This window comes from Ursus maritimus, unplaced genomic scaffold (genome assembly GCF_017311325.1).
Source record: "Ursus maritimus isolate PB19 unplaced genomic scaffold, ASM1731132v1 scaffold_1, whole genome shotgun sequence".
Lineage (NCBI taxonomy): Eukaryota > Metazoa > Chordata > Mammalia > Carnivora > Ursidae > Ursus > Ursus maritimus.
In genome coordinates, this window is record NW_024423343.1 from 95,509,428 (window position 1) to 95,534,018 (window position 24,591).

At 34.5% G+C, this 24,591-nt stretch overlaps 1 protein-coding gene across 2 annotated transcripts in view; it reads left to right on the plus strand.

Moving 5' to 3' along the window:
* Window positions 1–24,591, plus strand: part of DPP10 (dipeptidyl peptidase like 10) — a 618,096-nt gene that overhangs the window by 444,972 nt on the left and 148,533 nt on the right. The window contains exons 8-11 of one of the 2 annotated variants that reach the window (XM_040645663.1): window positions 14,160–14,178; window positions 19,485–19,505; window positions 22,766–22,818; window positions 22,918–22,999. In XM_040645663.1, coding sequence (XP_040501597.1) covers window positions 14,160–14,178; window positions 19,485–19,505; window positions 22,766–22,818; window positions 22,918–22,999 — 175 coding nt within the window. The remainder of the gene's footprint in view (window positions 1–14,159; window positions 14,179–19,484; window positions 19,506–22,765; window positions 22,819–22,917; window positions 23,000–24,591) is intronic. The other variant, XM_040645668.1, reaches the window with a different exon arrangement.

Here is a 24,591-nt window from a genome sequence, read left to right on the forward strand (position 1 = left end):
AACTTTGGTAAGTCATTATGTTTTACTGGGAGTCAAATTACTATCTACTGCTTATAGTTTAAACATGTTAAGATACTTTGGAAATAATCAGAATTTATGAATTATTTGATACTGAAAACATTTTTTATTTGCAAAACTGTTCAGTCCAAAGTATATAATAAATGAAGTACAGAAATATACTGGAAAATTACAAAGTGCAATAGTCAAAAGTGATATAAAATGTCAATTAATTATTATAAATTTTTGGTTCATCTTCAGGGAAGGCTGAGACTTCTGTTTAATCTCAGTAAGATCTGGACTGTAGTTCTGAATCTTATTTTTCTCACCATTAGCTGTTATATATTGAGTATATATAACTAATATTAGTACTTAATCTGCATCTTTCAATTGTGTTAATCTTGTTACCACCACACTGAGAAAAAAATGAAGATAAACTCAGGGCCAGTGGAGATTTCTCTGCTGGCAAAGGGGATGCTTAATTGCATGAAAAGCCTAGAAGCCTGTAGGTAGGATGTGAGAAAGGAGAAACAGTTGGTGTTCCTACTGCTGACCCAACTGCCTCCTGTGCTAATCTTCTTAACTTGTTGTTTCTCCCTTATCCCAGAAGGTTGATGATGCAGCATGAAGGCCACAGTAGAACGGATACTTTCAGAGCTGTGTTGTAGAGCCATCAACTGCCTGTTCCTTTTATCCTAATCCTAAAAATGCTTCAACCCAGTGGCTAAGTCCGTGTTGTCCAGTACAAAGCCACTAATCAACATGTGGCCATTTAAATTTAAATTAACACTAAGTAAAATGACATGTTCAGTTCCTCAGTGGCACGAGCTACGTTTCAAGTAGTCCATTGCCACCTGTGGCCAGAGCAGATGGAACATTTCCGTCCCTGCAGAATGCCCAGTTGACCATGCTGGCCTCAGCGCTTACTGAGAAGTTACTTTTCATTTTTAACTTACAGTTCCCTGGAATCTTGCTCTAAATACTCCAATGACATAATAAAACCCCATTCCTATATCGATTATGTCCTCCCCATTTAGGAGTCGATGCTAGGTAATTGGTAAGTAGTGTCCTGTAGAACGAAGGGCAGCAAAACAGCATTTTAGCCTTTAACCCTTTTGACAAAGACATACTTCCTTTTATCACAACTTGTTTGCTAAAGTAGACTAATTACTGTGTTTCATGGCATCTGACATATCATCAATTGAAAGACGCACCATTGTGTTCCAGTGTGCTTGACCTTCTATTTGCTTCAGCGTCCTCTAATTTCAGAGATGTTAAAATGTGGAAAAAGTACACAACTCAGATTTCTTGAAATATAATAAAAAGCGAAATCTTTATTTATAGAATCAGATCTTGCGATGTAGAGTAAGACGGTGTAAATACAGAAAATTATTCTTGGTAGTGTCTTAATGCATTGAGAGTTTTCTTTAAATATCCACCTATTCCTTTCTTCAGCTATATCTGGCTTTATCTCAGCTAATAGCTCATCTTTGTTTTTTGTTGTTTGGTTTTTTTGGGGTTTTTTTGTTTGTTTTTTGGTTTTTGTCTTATTAAGATATAACTTAAATGCAGGAAAATCTGGCCTGTTAGTGCACAGGTCTACAGGTTTTAATAACTGCATATAGTCATGGAACCACCACTACAGTTAAGATGTAGAATAGTGCAACACACCCAATTACCTCGTGTTACTTGGTACCGACTCTTCTCTTTAGTCTCAGCTCATGGCAACTTTTGGGTTGTTTTTGGTCTCTGCAGTTTTGTAGAATATCATATAAATAGAAATAATGTAGCCTTTTTAAATCTGGTCTCTTACTTTGCATAATGCATTTGAGGTCCATGCATGTTGTTTGTTTCTTCTTACTGGTGAATCATATTTGATTGAGTTGATACACCATAATTTATTCATCTGTTTCTCCAGTTGAGGAATATTTGGATAGTTTCAAGGTGTTGATGATTGTCCAGAGAGCTAGTATTAACCTCTGGACCCAGATTCCAATGAACATAGATTTCTATTTCACTTTGAGAAATACTTGAGAATGGGGATTGGTGAATCTTATGGTAAATATATAACTTTATAAAGAACTGTGAAATTATTTTCTGACTTACCATTTGGTAATACCATCAAAAATTTTTGAAACTTCCACGTGCTCAATATAATCGTGTCTTTTAGTCATAAGTATTATTATTATTTTGCCATTTTAGTGTTTAGTGTTATGTGAATTTTCCTAATGACAAATTATCTTGAAATTTTTTTCATGTGCTCAATTTCTATCCATATATTTTCTTTGGGTAAATGTTTGTTCAAATCTTTCTCCTTTTTAGGGGGGGTGGGAGAGTTAGTTTTATTATATGAGTTCTTTATTTATTTTGGATATAGGTCCTTTATCATATAAGATTTCAGATACTTTCTCCCAGTCTGTAGTTAACCATTTCATTTTTGATATAAATGATTTTTTTGAAAACCCGACATTCCTAATTTAGATGTAATCCAGTTTAGTTTTTTTGTTTTGTTTTGTTTTGTTTTCATTTATGCATGGTGCTTTCGGTTTTCTAGCTAACGAATTTTGCCTAACCTAAAGTCACAAAGATTTTTCTCCAGTCTTGTTTCCTTTTGGAACTTTTAGGTTTTACACTGAGGACTAGGATTCATTCTTAATTTTAACATATGATGCAAAATATAAAGGTTTATTGTTTTGTATGTAAATATCTAATTATTCCAGCACCATTTGCTGAAAAGTCTGATTATTTTTTCTCCATTAAGTCATCAATTTGCCATGGAATCTTGAAATTCACTATGTATATATATGTTTCTAGACTCTTATTCTGTGATGTGTATCCATTCTTTCTCTAATATATTGTGTTGAATACTGTACCCTTATAAGAAATCTTGAAATCAGATTGGTTGAATCCTCCAGCTTTGCTCTCAAAAATTGCTTGGCTTTTCTAAGTTTGGTTTTGGTTTGTTTTGTTTGCAACTCATTTGTATTTTAGAATTAATTTATCAATATATTTTTAAATTTGCTGTAATTTCATTTGGAGTTTTGTTAGATCTGTAGATTAGTTTTGGGAGATTTGACATTTTAAGTACATAGAATGTTCCAATCCATGAATACCATATATGACAGTATACCAACATTGTTTCATTAGTGTTTGGTTTTAAGTATATAAATTCTGTATACTTTTTTAGATTTATATTTAAGAGTATTTCATAATTTTGACACTATTATAAATGGCACTGCTTTTTCAAATTTAATTTCCAAGTATTTATTGCTACTTTTTGACTCATTTTTCTACATTGACATTTTATCCTTTAACATTGTTAATTTATTATCATTGTTTCATATATCAGTTCTGAAATTTATTGTCGTTTCTTTGGATTTTCTACATAGGCAAATATGTCAGTTGATAATGAACGTAGTTTTATTTTTTTCTTTCCACTAAGTATATATGTTATTTCATTTTTTTGCACTGGCTAGGAATTCCAGTATAATGTTCAATAAGAATGGTGAGAATGAATGCCTTGCCTTGTTTCCAAGGGGATGAGCATTTAATATGTCACCATAAACAATGACATTAACTGTATGTTTTTGGTAATGCTATTTATCACATTGAGGATGTTTGCTTCTAATTATATTTGTTCAGAGGTTTTAATCATGAATGGGTACTGAATGTCAAGTGATTTTTTCTTCATCAATTAATATATAATGTGATTTTGGGGGGTTGATTATGATGTGACATATAATACTTAATTTTCAAATAGCAAAGCAATCTTGCATCTGAAATAAATCCTATCTGGTCATTAGATATTCTCCTTTTATAGGATATTTATTTGTTAGAATTTTGTGGTGGTTTTTTGTGCCTATGTTCATGAAGCATATTGGGCAGTATCTATTTTAATGCTTTCATCTGGTTTTGGTATTAAATAATGCTGGCCTCATAAAATGAGTTAGGAAGTATTCTGTTCTGTCCTGTATTCTGATAATGTGTATGTGGAGTTGGTATTCATCCTTCATTAAATGCATAATAGAGTTCACCAATGAAGCCATCTGGACCTGCAGTTTTCTTTGTTTCAAATTTTTATTAGCTATTAATTTAATTTATTTAATACATATAGTACTGTTTAGGTAACCTATTTCCTTTTTTATAAGATTATTTATTTATTTGAGAAAGAGATGGGAGAGAGAGGGAACGAGCAGGGGGCAGGAACACAGAGAAAGAGAGAGGCAGACTTCCTGCTGAGCAGGGAGCCCGATGTGGGGCTTGATTCCAGGACCTAAAGATCATGACCCAAGCCAAGATCAGACCCGGAAGCAGATGCTCGACCAACTGAGCCACCCAGGCGCCTTGGTAACCTATTTCATTTTAAGAAGATTTTGTAGTTTTCTGTCTCTCAAGAAATTTGCTCATGCCATTTAAGTTATCAAATTTATAGGTATAGAACTGTACTAACCACCACCAATAAAGTAGTTAGTACCTTATAATGATTTGGTGATACTCTTCTTTTTATTTCCAATGTTTCTATTTTTGTTTCCCTTTTTTCTATTGTCAGTCTTATTATAAGATTATCAATCTAATTGATTTTTGGACAGAACATGGCTTTGCTTTCAGCGATTTTATTATTTTTCCTCATTTTCGTCGGTATTGTTTCTTATCCTTGGGCATGCTGGTATTTAGTAGAGTGGTATTACAAACAAATGCAGCTTTGTTGTTGAGTTGGCTATCTCTTATTCAGCCTCAGGATAAGTTAATTTAATTGCTTTCTTACTAACAAATACATGTCAATGAGTTAATATCATGGAGCACGTGTCTAATTAGGAACAATACAGGCTAAGGAGGAATTTTGTAAGGAATGTTTTCTATCTCTTCATTCCATTCCAAGTATCATAATCTGGAATGCAATTGTTAATCAGGAGTTTAAGGAGTCTAGATATTTCTAAGAATACCTGGATAGTTAACTTATTTCAGAATTGTATAATTAAAATACAGTATAGGGGCGCCTGGGTGGCTCAGTTTGTTAAGCATCTGCCCTCGGCTTGGGTCATGATCTCAGGGTCCTGGGATCAAGCCCCACATTGGGTCTCCTGCTCAGCGGAGACTCTGCTTTCCCTCTGCCCCCACTCCTTGTGCTCTCCTTCTCAAATAAATAGAATCTGAAAACACACACACACACACACACACACACACACACACACACGCACGCACACAGTATAGTTCAGGATGACTAAATTAATTGATGCGGTATAATAAAAAAAAAACTCTAAATAATCATAATTATTTCAAGCATGATATTCCTACTAACAACAGAAACAATAGCATCTAATGTTTATTAAACCCTGAAGGTATGCCAAGTACTTCACAAACACTGTCTCAGTTTATACACAGAATAAACTTTTGGGGTAGGTCCAATTATCATCCTTGTTTTCCAGATATGGAACTTAAACCTTCCCCTATCCAGAATGTAGTCATTGGAGTTTAAATGTTGTGGGTTGCTAAGACTAAATCCCAATGTGCCTGAACCAAGTCATTGAGAAACTGTATTTCTTCTGTCCAGTCTTTGTCATCTACTTGTTGTTCAGTGTGTCCTACTTCCCTGAATCTCCATTCTAGTTTCTTCTATTCCAAGTCAGAACTGTGGCACTGTTTTCTCATCTGTGGGGTTATTTATATTTCAGAAAGTTCAAAGCCTCAATTAGGAATATCTTCCAAGTTAAAGAAAATATAGCATTTTTTTCAATGGTGCTTTTAAAAAGTGGTTTTCCTATACCACTGAGTGTGTAATACCAGAGTAATGTTTATTACTCTGAGCCTAGGTTCTCTCTTTGTGTGAACTGGGAATGATATCTGATACCTGATTGCTTCTGGACTCTGATCAGGATATAGCATTCGGAAGAGATTTTAAAGCCTTCCACTTTTGTTTCGAAGAATAACTTCCTTATTGTAGTCTAAACTGAAAAGGATGATTAATTTCACATTAGGGAAGAACACTGACTCTGAATCCCTTTTCTCATATTCTGTAATGAAACTTTTCCAGCCCCCGATTGTTCTGTTCAATTACTTTGGCTCCAAATAAAGGGGGTTTTGATAGAGCAGAAGAACATTCCCAAACCTGCCTGACAATAAGGGTGACCTGAGGCACCCCGTAAAATACAGATTTCAATGTCTCACCTCAGGTGAGCTCCTAGAATTCATAATTTTATAAAGTGCTTCTAATGAATTTTATGATTCAGAAAATTTAAAGAACATCAGAATACATTTTTTATAAAGGGGAGGGAAAGGATAATTTGGAGTCATAAAACATTAATCAGTCAAAGTGTAAACTGGCCTTCTGGAATCAAGCAGAAATGGAAACAGAAGTGAAGAAAACAGATACACATACTTCAATTTTAAAATAATTTTCCCTTGATCTTCTGATTTTTGGTGTAAATCATATACAAACTCCCCTTTGCAAATAGTTACATGTTTGTGGCATTTAGCTTCCTAAGGGAGAAAAAGTCTGCTCTTGAACCTCCGCTCAGAGGTTGCTACTCTACCTGATGGTTTCTGGACAATCTCTTTGGCATTTTCAGTGTTCAGTTGGTTTGGTTGAGCTTCAGGGCTGAAGATTTGGCCTCTCCTGGAAGACACTTCTGTTTTGGGTAATAACCAGGATGGCATGGATCACATGCCAGTCCAGCTGAATATACATGAAGTATGTGAGATTGAAAATCAATTTGTTATGTATTTGAGATTCATGCCGTCAGGAACCTTACAAATAGAGATGCCAGGGGGATTTTATGTTACCTTTGCTATTGGAGAATACAACTTTCTTCAGATATTAATATAACCATTAGAATAATTCCTCTGTAAAGTTCTGTCTTGAGTTCTGTTTCCTTTTGGAAAAAAAATATATACATATATTTCTCATCAGCTTAGTATTCAGGTCATTTTTCATAAGTAGCATATAAAAGAGAGCATTAATCTATCAATGTCTGCTTGTATTTTTATCACAAGGTCAGTTATTCTGAAATATTGACAACGCATACCCCTTTCCCTTGTAAGAGTCCCTCTTTATTAACTCCTCCAGTAACTGCTCATCCTTTAAAAGAAAAGAGTTGATTTTCCTCAAAGATGTTATCATCTCCAGGAAACTAAGGCAAAGTTATGTCACTTGTCCAAGTCTGCACAGTAGAAGTTGAGCCAGACACACAATCCACACAAACACTTCAACACCCCACAATCTCCACTACTACGTTATCCTGCAGACTTAGGTTAATGCGATGATTGCAGATATTAAATAAAAACATGAGCAAGTAAATGGTGTTCATCACAGTCAAAATATTGGTGTTTTAGGAAATGACTCAAGTTTTCTCTGAAAGGTAACGAACAATAAATTTTCCATTCACAATATTGAATCCTCTTTTCAATTTAACTAGAATTTAATCTAAAGATTGAGACCTGCATTTGATCATCAAGATTTAGAGTACATATATGTTACAAAAAAGATTAAAATAAAGCAATCTTCTCAGATGTAAAAAAAATTATTTTAAAGTTCTGTGGTAGTGATTATAGTCAAGTAAAGGCAAAGAAATAAATAAGATGAAAATCATCCAGAAAAAGATCAAGCATATATGGGATGTAGTAGTAACATTATAATAAAGAAGAAAAAAAAAAAAACTAAACTGATTATGTTGGGCAATTCCCTGCTTATTTGGGGAATAAAAAAAAAAACCCAAAAAACCAAAAAGATTAGATTTATACTTCACATCTTAAAAAAATAATTTTAGGTGGATTGAAAACGTGAATGTTATTTTTTTAAATTTTATAAATATTATTAATATGTTTTATTACTTTCAAATATTTTAAATCTTTAATGAACTATAATTTCAATAAGATTTAGAGAATAAATATAAATGCTTTTTTAAAATTTAAAAAATTTTTTTATTGAAGAGTAGTTGACATGTGGTTATATTAGTTTACATATGTTTTACATAGTGATTCAATAAGTTTGTACAAGAGATCATGGATTTTAAAATTACTATAAAAAATAAGCGTGTAAAGTTTGTAATTTTGAGTTAGGGAAGCTTCTCTTGATGTACTACTAAGGTCTAAAATAGGAAATAACTTTTAGAAATTATCACATAAAGATTTTAATTTTTTTCTATAGAACATATACGCAGTGAAAAGGCAAACACTTGGGTAAAATATTTGCTGAATTCATGAAAACAAAATTATAATTTATAATATAAAAAGAGCTTTTAAAGATCAACAAGAAAAAATAAAAGAATATCCTCATAAAAATATTCTGATAGACACAAATGAATAAACAGAAAATATTAAAAGCTATGACAAGACAGTCAAGCTAAATCATAATTTAAATTACAACTCTAAATAATGTTTTGTGTTTGTTTTTGTCTTTCAAACAATCCAAATCAGCACAATGGATAACATTATTTTATTGTGGCATTAAACAAACAAATGCAGGGGCACCTGGGTGGCTCATTCGGTTAAGCGTCTGCCTTTGGCTCAGGTCGTGATCTCTGGGTCCTGAGATCAAGCCCCATATCCAGCTCCCTGCTCAGTGGGGAGCTTGCTTCTCCATCTCCTGTTCCCCCTGCTTGTGCTCTCTTTCTCTCTCTCAAATAAATAAATAAAATCGTCAAAAACCCCCCAAAACCAAAAAACAAGCAAATGTACACGCATACACACACACTTGTGTAGCACATGGCAGTATAAATTGTTTTCAGTCTTCACAGAATCTGACTCGGTAAAGTGAATCAAAATGTAAAATGTGAGTATCTTCTGACCTGAAAGTTTACTTCTGGGAATATATCCTAAGGATATACATAAACATGCAATGAAAATAATCTCAGATTTTGTATAATATGTGAAAAATCTGATCGTGTAGCTATTAATATGTAAATACTTATGTAAATTATCATGCATTCTTGAAAATTATACTTATTATAAGTTTAGTTACCATCTGTCACCATACAAAATTCTTATATTATTGACTATATTCCCTATGCCATAAGGTATATCCCCATGACGTATTAATTTTATAACTGGAAGTTTGTACCTATTAATCCCATTCACCTCTCATGCCCAAACCCCATCCCTACCCGCTCTGGTAACCAACAGTTACCTATATCTATGATTTTTGGTGTAAATTATATATAATAACTCCTCTTTGCAAGTCATTACATGTTTGTGGCATTTTGTTTGTTCATTTGTTTCAATTTCTGGATTACACATATAAGTGAAATCATACAGTATTTGTCTTGTTTCACTTAGCATAACACCCACTAGGTCCTTCCTTATTGTAGTAAATGGTAAGATTTCATTCTTTTTTCTGGCTGAGTAATAAATATATGTATATATACATATATATAATATAATGTAATAATATAATAAAATAAATAAAGATAGATAAACCTATCTGTATCTTCTTTATCCATTCATCTACCCATGGACACCTAGTTTTCTTCCATGTCTTAGATATTTTAGATGATGCCACAATGATCAAAGGGGTGCATATATATCTTCAAGTTGGTATTTTCATTTTCTTCAAATACCCAGTTGTGGGATTGCCAGATTGTATGATAGTTCTGTTTTTAAATTTTTGAGAAACTTCCATGCTGTTTCATAATAGGTATGTCAATTTACATTCTCATCAACAGTGTACAAGAGTTCACTTTTCTCCACATCCTTGCCGACACTTGTTTTTTTAAAGATTAATTTATTTATTTATTTGAGAGAGAGAGTGAGCATAAGTGGGGGGAGGGGCAGAGGAAGAGGGAGATAGAGAAGCTCAAGCAGACCCCCCACTGAGCACAGAGCTTGACTCAATCCCATGACCCTGAGACTATGATCGGGACCGAAACCAAGAGTCAGATGCTTAACTGACTGAGCAACCCAGACGCCCCTTGCCCTCTTGATAATAATCAGTCTGGCAGGTGTGAAGCGATATCTCCTGGTGGTTTTGATTTGCATTTCCCTGATGATTAGTGATGTTGAGCATTTTTTCATGTGCCTATTGGCCATCTCTATGTCTTCTGTGGAAAAATGTGTATTCAAGTCTTCCCATTTTTTTTTAACTATTTAAAAAAATATTGAATTGTGCAGCATATTTATATATTTTGGATATTAACCCTTTATTGAATGTATGATTTGTAATTATCTTCTATGCAGTATGTTGCCTTTTTATTTTGCTGATGGTTTTCTTCACTGTACAAAGCTTTTTAGTTTAATGTAATCCCATTTGTTTATTTTAGATTTTGTTGCCCTTGCCTGAGGAGACTGGTCCTCCCCACCAAAAAAAAAAAAAAAAAAAAAAAAAAAAAAAAAAAATTGCTAAGATTGATGTCAAAGAGTTTACTACGTATATTTTCTTCTAGAGTTCTAGAGTTTCAAGCTTTCAGGTCTTACATTTAAGTCTGTAATCTGAATTTTGTTTCATAAATGGTGAAATACAGTTAATTTCATTCTTTTTCATGTAGCCATCCAGTTTTCCCAACACCCTTTATTGAAGAGACTGTCTTTTTCCCCATTTTATATTCTTGCCTCCTTTGCCATTACCATAGATTGATTGACCATATAGGTGTGGCTTTATTTTTGGGCTATTTATTCTACTGATCTATGTGTCTGTTTTTGTGCAGGTGTAATACTATTTTAATTAGTGCAGCTTTGTAGTATAGTTTGAAACCAGGGCACATAATACTTCCAACTTTGTTTTACTTTCTCCAGATTCCTTTGGTTACTCAGGGTCTTTCGTGGTTCCTTACAAATTTTAGGATTCTTTTTTCTAGTTCTGTGAAAAATGCCATTGGTATTTAAATGGGGATTACATTGAATTTTCAGATTGCTTTGGGAGTATAGACGTTTTAACAGTATTTTTCCAATTCATGAGCACAATATTTTCTCCCATTCATTTGTATGGTCTTCAGTTTCTTTCGTAAGTGTCTTATAGTTTTCGGAGTACAGGTCTTTTACCAACATGGTTAAAGTTATCCTTAGGGCTTTTTTTATGCAAATGTAAATGGGATTATTTTCTTAATTTCTCTTTCCAATAGCTCATTATTTATATCCAGAAATGTAGCCAATTGGGGCACCTGTGTGGCTCAGTTGGTTAAGCATCTACCTTCAGCTCAGGTCATGATCTCAGGGTCCTGGGATTGAGCCCCGCATCATGATCCCTGCTCAGTGGGGAGTCTGCTTCTCCCTCGGCCTCTCTCCACCCCCACTGGCTCCTACTCTCTCTAATAAATAGATAAGATCTTAAAAAAAAAAAAAAAGAAATGCAACCCATTTCTTTGTGTTAATTTTATATCTTGCAACTTTACTGAATTCATTTATCTGTTCTAGTAGTTTTGTAGTGGAGTCTTTAGGGTTTTCTGTATAGTATCATGTTATCTACAAATAGTGACAATTTTACTTATTCCTTTCCAGTTTGGATACCTTTTATTTATTTTCCTTGCCTAATTGCTGCAGGTAGGACTTCCAGTACTATGTTGAATAAAAGTGGCAATTCTGGGCATCTTTCTCTTATTCCTAATCTTAAAGAAAAAGCTGTCAGCTTCTTAATATTGAACACGATGTCAGCCAGGGGTTTGTCATATATTCCCTTCGTTATGGTAAGGTATGTTCCTTGTAGACTCACTGTGTTGAGAGTTTTTATCACAAATGGCTGTTAAATTTTGTCAAATGCTTTTTCTGCATCCGTTGAGATGATCATATGATTTTTCCCTTTCCTTTTGTTAATGTGTATCACACTGAGTGATTTGTTGATGTTGAACCAACTGTGTTACTTCATCCCTGAAGTAAATCTTGATTGTGTTTTGTGATACTATTAATGTATGATATTCAGTTTGCCAATATTTTTTGAAGACTTTTGCATCTATGTTCATGAGGGATATTGGCTTCTAATTTTCTCTTTCTTTTCTTTCTTTTCTTTTTTTTTTTTTTTTTGTAGTGTCTTTGTCTGGTTTTGATATCAGGGTACCGCTTGCCTCTTCAATTTTTTGGAACAGTTTCAGGAGTATAGGTACTAACATGTTAAAGATTTGGTAGAATTCACCTGTAAAGCCATATGGTCCTGAACCTTTGTTTTTTTGGGAGTTTTTAAATTACTGATATGATTTCATTACTTATAATCAGTCTATTCAGATATTCTATTTCTTCATGATTTAATCTTAGAAGATTGTGTGCTTCTAGTAATTTATCCATATCTTCTAGTTGTTTCTTAATGTGTTTGCATATAATTATTTATAATACTCTCTTACGACCCTTTGTACTTCTGTGGTATCAGTTGTAACTTCTCTTTCATTTTGGATTCTATTTATTTGATCCCTCACTCTTTTTTTCTTGATGTATCTGGCTAGAGGTTTATTGGTTTTATCTTTTCAAAGAACCAGTTTTTAGTTTCACTGAAATTTTAGTCTCTATTTTATTTATTTCTGCTCTGATCATTGACCATTTCTTTTCTTCTACTAAAGTTGGGCTTTGTTTTGTTGTGTTGTTGTTATTGTTGTTGTTGTTGTTGCTTTCTTTTTCTGCATCCTTTAGGTGTAAATTAGATTTGGGGGGTGGATTTTTCTTGAGGTAGGCCTGTATCACTATGAACTTCCTTCTTGGAGCTGCATTTGCTGAATCTCATAGATTTTGGAATATTGTATTTCCATTTTCATTTGTCTTCAGGTATTTTTTTTTATTTCCTCTTTGATTTCTTTGTTGACCCATTGATTGTTCTGTAGCATGCTGTTTTGCCTCCATTTATTTGTGTTTTTTCCAGTTTTCTTGTTGTAATTGATTTTTACTTACATAATATTTTAGTTAGAAAAGATGCTTGATATGACTTTAACATTCTTTAACTTATAGGTACTTCTTTTATGGCCTAACCAGTGATTTATCATGAAGAATGACCCATGTGCATTTGTCAAGAATATGTGTTCAGTAGTTGGATGAAGTATTGTGTGTGTGTGTGTGTGTGTGTGTGTGTGTGTGTGCATGTGTGTGTATAAGGTCCACCTGGTCTACTCTGTGTTTTAAGGCCAATGTTTCATATTGATTTTCTGTCTGGATGATCTATCACTTGTCATAAGTGGGATATTAAAGTCCCTACTCTCATTGTGTCATTGCCAATTTCTTTCTTTATGTCTATTAATATTTGCTTTTTATATTTAGGTGTTTCTCTGTTGCATGTATAAATTTTAATGAATGTTATGTCCTCTTTTTAGAGGACATTATCATTATGTAATATCCTTCTTTGTCTTTGTAACAGTGTTTATTTTAAAGTTTATTTTGTCCAGTATGCGTATTTCTAGTCCAACTCTTTTTCTTTCCATTTTCATAGAATATATTTTTCTATCCCTTCACTTTCAGTCTGTGTATCCTTTTGGTTTGAAATATTTTGCGACTGCAGTATATAACATGGTCTTGTCTTTTTGGTTTTTGTTTGTTTGTTTTTGATGTATAATTAGCATACAGTGTTACATTAGTTTCAGGTGTACAGTATAATGATTCACTAATTCTATGCATTACTCCTTGCTCATCATGATAAGTGTACTCTTAACCCTCTTTATTTATTTCACCCATGTCCCCTCTGGCAATGATTAATTTGTTCTCTGTATTTAAGAGTGTTTTCTCTCTCTCCCTCTCCCTCTCTCTCTCTCCCTTTCTCTTTCTCTTTCTCTCTTTTTCTCTGTTTGATTTCTTAATTCCACATAAGAATGTAATCATATGGATTTATCTTTCTTTGTCTGACCTGTTTCAATTAGCATTATACACTGTAGGTCTATTCATGTTGCCAATGGCAAGATCTCGTTCTTTTTATGCCTCAGTAATATTACATTGTGTATATATACTACATCTTCTTTATCCATTAATCTATGGATGGACACTTGGGTTGCTTCTATATCTTGGCTATTGTAAATAATGCTGCCATAAACATAGGGGTGCACATATCTCTTTAAATTAGTATTTTTCTTTTAGTAAATACCCAGTAGTAGAATTCCTGGATCCTATGGTAATTCTAATTGTAATTTTTTGAGAAACCTCTGTACTGTTTCCTTCAATGGCTGAGTCTTATTTTGTTGTTGTTATTGTTTTCATTTTTTTTTTTTTAATTCAGCCACCCGATGTCTTTTGATTGAAACATTTAGCCCATTTACATTTAAAGTAATTATTAGGAAGTATGTACTTATAGCTGTTTTGTTAATTTGTTTATGGTTGTTTTTGTAGTTTTCCGTTCCTTTCTTCTCTTGGACTTACTTTATGATTTGATGGCTTTCTTTTGCATTATGTTTGGGTTTCTTTCTCTTTATTTTTGTAAATCTATTGTAGGTTTTTAGTTTGTGGTTACTATGAGGTTCATACATATTGACTTACCTATATAGTAGACTATTTTAAACTGATCAAATGTATTCCAACCTCTGCAGTTTAACTTCCCCACCCTTCTTTTTTAATGACATATCTTACATCTTTTTGTTTTCTGTACCCCCTAACTACTAATTGTAGTTATAGATGATTTCACTATCTTTGTCTTTTAACCTTCGTACTAGCTTTTTAAGTGGCCAGTCCACAGCCTTTATTATATATTTGCCTTTACCAGTGAGTTTTTTTTTTTTCTTTCACATACTTTCCTATTTCTAGTTATGGCTTTGTTTAGTAGTGATAAACTCTAATTTTTGCTTGGATGGGAAACTATTTATTTCTCCTTCAACTCTGAATGATAACTTTGACAGGTAGAATATTTCTGGTTTTAAGTTTGTTTGTTTTTCCTTCTAGCACTTCAAATATATCCTGCCACTCCCTTCTGGCCTGCAAAGTTCTGCTGAAAAATCAGCTTATAGTCTTACATTGTTTCCCCTATATGTGATAATTTGTTTTTCTCTTGCTGCCTGTTAGATTCTGTTTACCTTAACTTTTGCCATTTTAATTATATTATATCTTGGTGTGTATCTCCTTGGGTTCATTTTGTTTGACATTCTCTATCCTTCTTGGACCTGGATGTCTGTTTCTTTCTCTAGGTTAGGGAACTTTTCAGCCATTATTACTTCAAATAAGTTACTGCCCCCTTTCTCTCTTCTCTTTCTGAGATCCCTCTAATGTTAATGCTAGTCCTTTTGATATTGTCCCTGAGATCCCTTATTCTTTTTTTTTTTTAAATCTTTTTCTCTTTCTTTCTTTTCTTTTCTTTCTTTTTTTTCTCTTCTCTTTGTGTGATTTAACTATTCTGTCTCCCAGGGCATTGATCCATTCTTCTGTATCATCTAACCTTTTGCTGCTTCCCACGAGCACATTTTTCATTTCAGTTACTATATTCTGTAGCTCTGGTTGGTTCTTTCTTATATTTTCTCTTTGTTGAAGTCCATTCTCACTGTGTTCTTCCATGTTTCTCCCACTTTTGTTGAGCAGTCTTAGAAGTCTTTATCAGATAAATTACTAGTCTCTGTTTTATTAGTGTTTGTTTGTTTTGTTTTCCTCCCTTGGAGTTTTATCTTATTCTTTTATTTGGGACCTAGTCCTCTGTCTCTTCATTTTGTTTGGTTTTCCATGTTAAACAAATACATAAAAACATTATGAATTAGGTGGTATAGCTACCTCTGCCAGTCTTGAAGGAGTGGTCTTGTGTCAGAGTATTCTTTTTTATGAACTGTGTATGCCTGGTGGCTTTGTCTAGCCAACTGGGGCTGAGGCTGGGGGTAATCCCAAGATGTGTAGCACTGGGCTGCCTTGCTGAGATTGCTGGAGCTGCTGTATGCCAGGAACACAATGTGCACTGGGGCATCCCTGGCAGGCCAGATAGAGTGTGTAGACCCTATTCCCACCTCCGCTATCAAGGTGGAGAAGGAACATAAAAAATGGAGTTCGCTAGAACCTCTGACCCTAGAAAGAGTTCCAGCAATTCCCTACCTGTGTGTCAGATGCTCTAAGGTTAGTAAATAGATTGATTTTTTTTTTTCTCACTTAGACTCCAGTTGCCCTTTAAACTACTGGGGTTTTTGTTTTTGTTTAGTTGTTTTCTGTTTGCTTACTTGTTTTTGGCTGTGCCCCAGGGCAGGGGAGGGTCTGTTGACAGACCCTTCAGTGATATCTCTCCCTACTGCAGGTATCACATTAGGGGGTGGGGTTCCTGTCATTACTGTGTCTCTGTCTCTTCTACCCTTGTCTATGTGGTCTTTCTAGTGTTTGTTGTGTAGAAGCTGTTCATTCAGCCAGCAATTCTTTGGAGAAATCGCTTTATACGTAGGTGCAGATTTGGTGTGTCTGTGGGACGAGGTGAATTAAGGGTCTTCTTATGCCATGTTGGAACCTCTGTTAGTAAGACTTTTAGTCAAGAAAGTAACATGTTGCCAATTGAAGTATGTTTGAGTTTTTCTTGCTTTAGTCTCTTGGTATAACCTCGTGTAATAACTAAATAATTTCCATATAGTTTGTCCGTTAATTTTTGTAACAAAACAGTTGGATATATCCCGCTTTCTGCATTTTTCTGTTGAGCAGATTAAATATTTTAAGTAAGTTGCTCAAGAAAACATAAATTAAGAATTGATGCCATTGAAATGAAGAAAGAACTTTTTCACCAAAGTTGCTGGGGAATGAATGACCACTTTTCTAAGTTACATACTTGGCTTACCTGCAAAATACCTATATATGGAAATATTGATTTTCATTCTTGCCTTTCTAGTTCTAGCACTACCTCGAAACTATGTTGAGTTTGTTTCTCACTCTGTCCTCTTGCAATATATTTATTTCTGCATTGACAGGCTAGAGAGAAAACTAGTTTATACGTGGTTAGAGGATGTATAAATTTATTTCAGTACAAATTGAAAATCTACTGCACCACTGTTAGTAATTGACCTTTAAATGCTATTCGGGTTATCAAACCAGATATTTTCAATGATGGTACATTGGAAATAGTTTAATGCCAGTTGGTGTGAAAGTAGCTCATTTGCATTAATTAATGTGGAAAGGTCTGGTACATGAAAATATTTTATTACAAAGAGTGGCGTTGTCAGTGAGGTTGGTACTTTAATCAGAGGTATATTATGGGGGAAGTTCCATGTCAAATAATTGAGAAACTTGGGTTATGGAGTATCACTGAAATGAAATTTGCATTATAGACATCTCATGAACTGAATTCTAAGAACAACTTGAGGGGGTTGTTTATGATGAGCAGTTAATTTATTTAACAGGGAACGTATTGGAGAATGATCTATTCTGCTCACCCAAAGATCTCCTATTGTATAATAAAGTATATTCTTCTTATGCTGGCTGTTGATAATATTTAGCCCAGTTAGATTATATTCCAGGCACCGCAGTCCTACCTGAAATTGAGAAATGATGCCCAGGTAATTTTTGGTGTGCTGTCGGCTTTTTAAACTTAGATCATCAGCCATCCATTTTCTTAACTAAAATAAATGTATTAAATGAAAACATGTTTACCTAATACAATCTCACATTAGGTTTCTACTTACATATATGCTGAAAGTATCATATTTCAATTCAGGGTGACTATACTATGCAATTCAGAAAGAGTACATGATGAATACTGATAGCCCAAATAATACCCTATTTTTCCAGACTGGAACACAGCTAGACCCCATTAAAGCAAGGAAAAATATAAATATTACTTGACTGTGTATCTTGTATGGTGATGGCATCATGCTGCCTACAGGCGACCAGAATGACTAAATTTGTTTTGTGGCAGATAGTCTTTTTTTCTATTAGCAAGTTTATTTTTATTTGTTTTTTCATATAGGTTTTGGTGTAATAGAGCTGAATTCGAGCAACACCTAAACTTTTATCTTTTTCACCAACATCTATATTTCGTTCCACCATCTTGAGTATTTTACTATGTCTACTACTACCATAATGGTGATACAATCAAAGAATCCTGCATAATTCCTTTTTGTGGTACCACATTAAAATTGTCCTCACATGTTTGGAATCTGTAAGATTTAGATTCCAATCTTGGTTTTTTTTAACTGTATATCTTGGATGAACAATATCTAAAAGTTTATGATGAACATTAGATGCTGAAACAAAAGAAAGCAGATTAAAATACTTGTCAATAAATATTAATATACCTTTAATTTCTGCCCATATTTATTTTCCCTTTCAACCAATTCTTGTTCAGTATTCACAAAGCTTTTTTCATACAGTGTTTTATAACTATTTCTGTAGAGCTGCAGCTTGTAATTTTATGAATTGTATTTACTACATTAGAGTATCCTAATAGTCTAGTTCTTCACTGCATAATATAGATGAAATTTTTCCAGCAACAGAGTCACTGCTTACTCATTTTGAAAGATATTCCATTATCCTAGAACAAACTTGGCATCACCGTACCATTTACTTCCAAGAGAAAATAATGCCCTTTTGCCTGTACTGTCTTTTTTCTTTCACTGGCATTCTTTCGTAAGTGCTATTTACTCAGAGACTTGCTTCCTTACATTTTAGTTTTCCTAACTGTTTGAGTCAATGTTAAATCCATAATCCTATTTTACATTTTCTCCAGGCCATGAAAATGCATGCTATTTATACCAATTCGGCTGTTAAACTGCAGTGCAGAAAAAGCTTTGGCACCCTGAGATATAAACCTCTGGTTTAATCATAAATTTCTAGAGTGCCCTGTTCTTTTTTCTTGTAAGTGTAACTCTCCTTGACATGAATCTCCATAGAGTGTTAGGTAATAACTGGTATTCCAAGAAAAAAAACCAAACCTGTGAAAAACAGCTAAAGGAGAAGGGGATTTACATTTTTAATCTGATCTGTTAGATCGTCTTTCCAAAATGAAATCTCTCTTCACTGCGGTAATCACAATCAATTCATGCCTACTCCTGTCAATAAATCTTTGGATGATGGCTTAATAGGTCTTTCAGAAATGAATCTTTTGCAAAGCTGGAGTAGTGCTTCCTGTCCCAGCTCCCTGAAAGAGAATGTGCAAAGAGATTAAGTCACGATATTCAGACAGACGTGAGCTCAAATTATTGTTCTGTCTCATACATAAACTTCCAGTGCTTCCAGAGCCTGTTATGTGAATTATAAATGATAGCCTCTATTTCTTAAGGTGCATTTAAATGTTAAATAATATATTTAAAGCACTCGGAAGAGTCCAGTATATAGTATATGCTGAATTCAAAAATTATTACTGTTAAAGTTACAATCTTGAAACCAAAAAGAATAATTGCATCTTGGAAAACCTATAGATTTATAATCTACAAATCCTAATTTAATCACAGCCTGCAACTGAGTGCTCTAAACTAATGTAATGCTTCTTAACCTTGTCACCCTGACTGGATCAAGGGCTCCTTGGGGACAGGAATTACCTTTATTATGGCTTTTGCATTTGGCAAGTACTTAATTTATGAGTTGCACATAATTTGTATTCAATAAATGTTTATAAACTGACAGATAAAATACAGTAATAAATAAAAATTACCAACTGGTATTCTTTTGTATTTTATCCTATTTTTAAAATAATCATGATTTTTCTTTTTATTAGTACTTAGTACAGGGCATGTGTCAAAGAAGTTGCTTAACAGATATTTGATAAATGAATGGCGGTAGCTAGTTTTCATTTACAGAATGTGAATGCCACCATTCCGGAGAACTACTGTATTTTTCTTGTGTCCAGGTTCTGGCAGGCCTTAAATGTGCCTGCTTTTTTCTTTCCTCCAGTAATATATCATGCTATGTCTACATTACCAGTACAGTTGATCTTCATTATTTCTGGATTCCAGATTTCCAAATTCACCTGCTTTCTAAAATTTATTTGTAACCTCAAAATCAATCCTTGCTGTGCTTTCTTAGGCATTCCCAGACAGTGCAGAGCCACAGAACATTTGAGTTGCCTGATACAAACACACTTTCCCAGCTGAGATCAAACAAGATGACACTCTGCCTCCTTGATTCAGCTGTCATACTGTAAATTAGTGTCCTTTTCATGGTCTTTTTAATGCTCTGTTTTTCACGTTTGTGCTTTTGCTTCTGGGTTTGCTGTTTAAAATGCCCCCCAAGCAGAGTATTGAAGTGCTGTCTAGTGTGTCGCTAGGTACAAGGGGCTGTGATGTGCTCTACAGGGAAAGCACATATGTCAGATAAATTTTATTCAGGCATGAGTTATAATGCTGCTGGCCATGAGTTCAGTGTTAGGGAATCAACAATATTAAATATTAAATACAGTGTCTTTTCAAAGAAATGCACGTGAAACAAGGTTATGTACTGATGCGTTGATGAAAACGTTGCAACCAGACACTCAACAGGAATCTATGCCTGTATTTCTTCGAGGAGGCTATGGTTCAGTATTTGCTAATTCAGTGTTTGCGATGACCTATAGAATAGAACTACAGCAAGTAATGAGAACCAATTATTCCACTCTCAGTCATAAACATTTAAGTAATCAGCCTCTTCTTGAGGTTCCCAAAGTAATGTAGAAATGATAAGGATGAGCTTGGATTGCCAGATCTTATGAAGCTTTCTGTACCACCCAGTACCTTTGACATCATGATATTTAATGATGGGACATCTCAAGGCCAGCTTCCAGGAGTAAGCTTTGATCAAGTTTTTACATCGTATTTCTCAAGTTTGCCCCACTCCCACTACCTTTGCCCTAACCATTCACACTCTGTAACAGGCAGTGGGGCATCATGTGCAGAGATGCGATGAATATGTGATTTCTGGCTGTGAAATGTCTTTCTCCCCAAGGATCTCATCAGATGTTCAGTTTGGCTCTCATTATGCAGCAGCCAATCATTACAGGAAAAAGACTGTTCCTAACCTTTGTGACTCCAATTTTATCCTCTCATCCTGAAATAAGACCTACCTAGTTAATGTAGAAGAGGAATCTAGGATAAAAGGAAATGAGGAAATGATAATAATAATAGACATGCTATCGAAGGAGCCGGGGTAGGGAGGAGAGTGATTGAGAGAGAGAGAGAGAATGCAGATTAACACAGTGAATTTAGACCAGTGCACCTCAATACAGGTGTTCAGTAAAGCTAAATACAATTGTCTTTGAAAATCTCCTTTTTGAAATCTCTGTAACATTATGCAAACAAACAAACAAAAGGAAACCTCCACCTCTAACCCTGTTCAGGATCCCTCCTAATCCATACTGGTTATATTCTCTTGTGGGCATAGAGTGCTTTTTTAATGATGGAAAATTATAAAACAAGAAGTATTTGAGATCTCCTGGGAGTAAGCATGCACACGCACGCAGACACCCACCAAAGATGAGCAGACTTAGAGGACAGCTGTAAGCTAGGAACAAAGGGCTAGCTTCTAATTATCTGCAGATGGCAAACTCCTGGCTTTGTACATCACCTGTAGAGGAGGTGAAACCCTGTAACCTGTTACTTCCACCTGCTCTGGATTTGCACACAAGTCAAGATTAATTTCTTTATTGTGGTCTTCCACCTCAGTGCATGAGCTAAGGGGAAAATGTCATATCGGGCTAAGAACTACGAAGCAAAAAATGGGTTTATATATCCCTCTCCATGAAGTACCTCATTTGTAGGACATTGTTGGGAGTCCTTTGGATTCATACATTAAGAAGAGCCAGCAACCTCTATAACAAGAATTCTAGAAAGAGAGCAAAATTTAGTTGTTATATCTGGTTTGTCGTGGTTGTTTGGGCTACTTTGACTACAACAGTAATGCCCAGGAACTCTTTCTCTCAAGATGCATGGGAGCCTAGAATTCAGCTACAGTGTGTTAGGTAATTAACAGACAGGGTGAACAGATAGACTCCTTTTACCCATAACGTCATTGGCACATTTGTCTGCTTGGAAGATGAAGTGCTCACTTGGCAGTTTGCTTTGGCAACAGAACTTTCTGAGATGGGAGAAAAAAATGTTTATAGAGGTAGTCACATTTCTTATCTTTTTGTCAGCTATAGTAGTAAATTCAAGGTTTAAGATTTGTAGTCAAATATGTAACTTTATAGAATACAGTGTGAACGCCAAAACAGACACCAGGAAAAATTATTTTTGCTTCTACAACTCTATAGCAAAGGCAATCTTAGGTTTAATAGTTATGTTTAAAGGCGTAGGAGAATAAGGCTTCATTATAAAACACAATACTATAATAGATGGTGGAACAATTGCAATTTCCATGCAAAGAGACAACACTAGTATTGCCTTACCAAATATGTGGCCAATCATGTGTAATTGAAGCTATTATTGCAGCAAGAAGAAATAACAATTTGACTTATAGGAAGTTTTAATTGACAGTATTATATTTGTGCAGTGTATATCCACTATAGGAAAAAAAGAAGTTTTTATAATTGTATGCTGAAAAAAGAAAGTATCTGTGTAAGTTTTCTCCTAGGATGTCCTGGGGAGGGGAAGGGAGAACCTGAAAAAGTTCAGGACACACAAGAGGAATTCGTCTAATGTAACCGAAGCATAGACTAGGTAAAGGGAAGTAGTAAACGGTAAAGCTGGAAAAGCATGCAGAACCCAAAATACCAATATCCTTGAACATCGGTGAAGCAGCTTGAACTCTATTTTATAGGCAGCGAGGAATCATTTAGCATTTCGAGCAAGACAACAATATAATCACAATTATATTAAGAATAGAGTGAACTGAATAAGGGATTGAGCTGATGGTCAGAACAGTCATGAAACTCCTGGAGTAAGGCTCAAAACTGTAATATTTCACATTCTGATTGCTCTCTAAAATTGGTTCTTGGATTGCCTGGATTTGATCAAGAATATGCCTACACCTTACCATGGAGCTTTTATTCCAAACTAGGGTCCATAACTCTCTCTCTTTTTTTTTTTAATTTCAGATTTTTCATTATTCCTATACCGCTTCGTATGTGATTTACAACATACACACTAGGTAAGTTCTTTGGTTTTCTGGTTTTCATGAGCAATTGTCCAACTAAACTGTTGGTGTAAGTGTCAACTTGTTCATGTAAAATATTTACCTTTCTTCAAGGGAAGTTTGGGAGTTAAATCCTCCAGAAGTAGAGGATTCCGTCTTGCAGTATGCAGCCTGGGGTGTCCAAGGGCAGCAGCTGGTAAGCACAGGCATTGGTCCTCACCAAGTACTGTCAGTCACGGTCCTATGGAAAATGTTTACAGAAGTCACTTCCTTGTGCACATTATCCTAATACATTTGAGGTTTTCTATTTACCTTTACATCTTTTATCTAGTATTCCACTTTAATAATATAAAAATAATAGCAGTATCATTTTATTAATTAATTAAAGAAGAAAAAAAGGGCTTGTAGAATAATGTGTGATTAAACTGCGAGTTCATAATGGAACCTAGAAGAGATCCAAGAATATCAAGGTCGAGTTCTGTGGAATTTCCATCCCATAACATTGTCAAGTTTATTTCTTCTTAAAGCATTGTTCAGGGTGGAAATTTAAGACAGTGGTTTACACTTGACAGTGGTCTCGTAGGGGAAGATTTCTCATCATACTAGATTTTCAAATTATCACAGACTCAGAAGAGAATTACTGATGTATAAAAGCAGTCTGACCAACACAGTATTCTTGTCCATGCCTCATGGTGAAAGTATAAAGACTTTAAGGGGATATTACTCAGGAAGTGGTATTTCTTGGTCATATAGCGTGTGAATGCTCAAATGTAGTACACACTGCCAAATTGATTTCTAAATTGCTTGAGTGTTTTTACTCCTGCCAGTGACAGTGTGAGTTCCCTTTGTATACCATATTCTTACTAATACCTAGTTTTTCCAGACTATCATATTATTTCTTAGTAATGACATCATTGCTTCTTCCATTCCAATTTTTGTATTTTCTGTTTTATTAAGATGTTCTTGCAATGGATTATGAATTAAAAACAGTATTTTGCCTTTATCTTTTGCATATTTAAAGAAATTTTGTGATACTGCATTTAGTACAACTATATTTGACTATCTCTGGGTCCATTCCATTATAATATTCCTAAAAAGTGGCAGCAGAAGCTGCGTAGGATATGCTAGATATGGAGATGTTTGATTCAGAGAAGGCATGAATCAGTGTATCCATGGACAATGGTGAGTGGGCAGCAAGACATGGGCAGGGGCTCTAGTCCTACCTGTTTTACTCTGATCCTGTCAACCAGAGAGCTGGTCTGTTACACCAAAGGCAAATTCCAAACACCCAACCTTCCAGAAACCAGAAACCCTAGACAACTTCATGTTTGTGTCATTGGAGGATCCTTAGGAGGTTCTTTGAAACTTCCATTTGTTTTAAATAACTGTCATTCTCCAAGCCTTAGAGGAACCTACACCTGTGCCAAAATCATAATTTGATACCCTCAAGGAAGTAGTATTAATTGCATGCATTTTCTTTAATGATTCCTACTTGTTATTGATTACTTATTCTTTAATATAGTTGATAAAATCATAAAAAAGACCGGAAGTTTATAAAAATCGTAGATTCTCTCATGGGCATCATTTTTCAGGTGCTTAAATCCTGGGTCCATTTCTTACTAGCTGTTGACCTTCAGAATTACTTACTATCTGTATGTCTTCCTTTCCTTATCCTAAGATAGTGGCAGTAACCGTACTTCACCAAAAATGCTGGTCTCGTGTTTAATGTATAAGTATAAAACTCTTTGGATAAAATCTGACATACAGTATTTTAGAAGTGTTAATTTT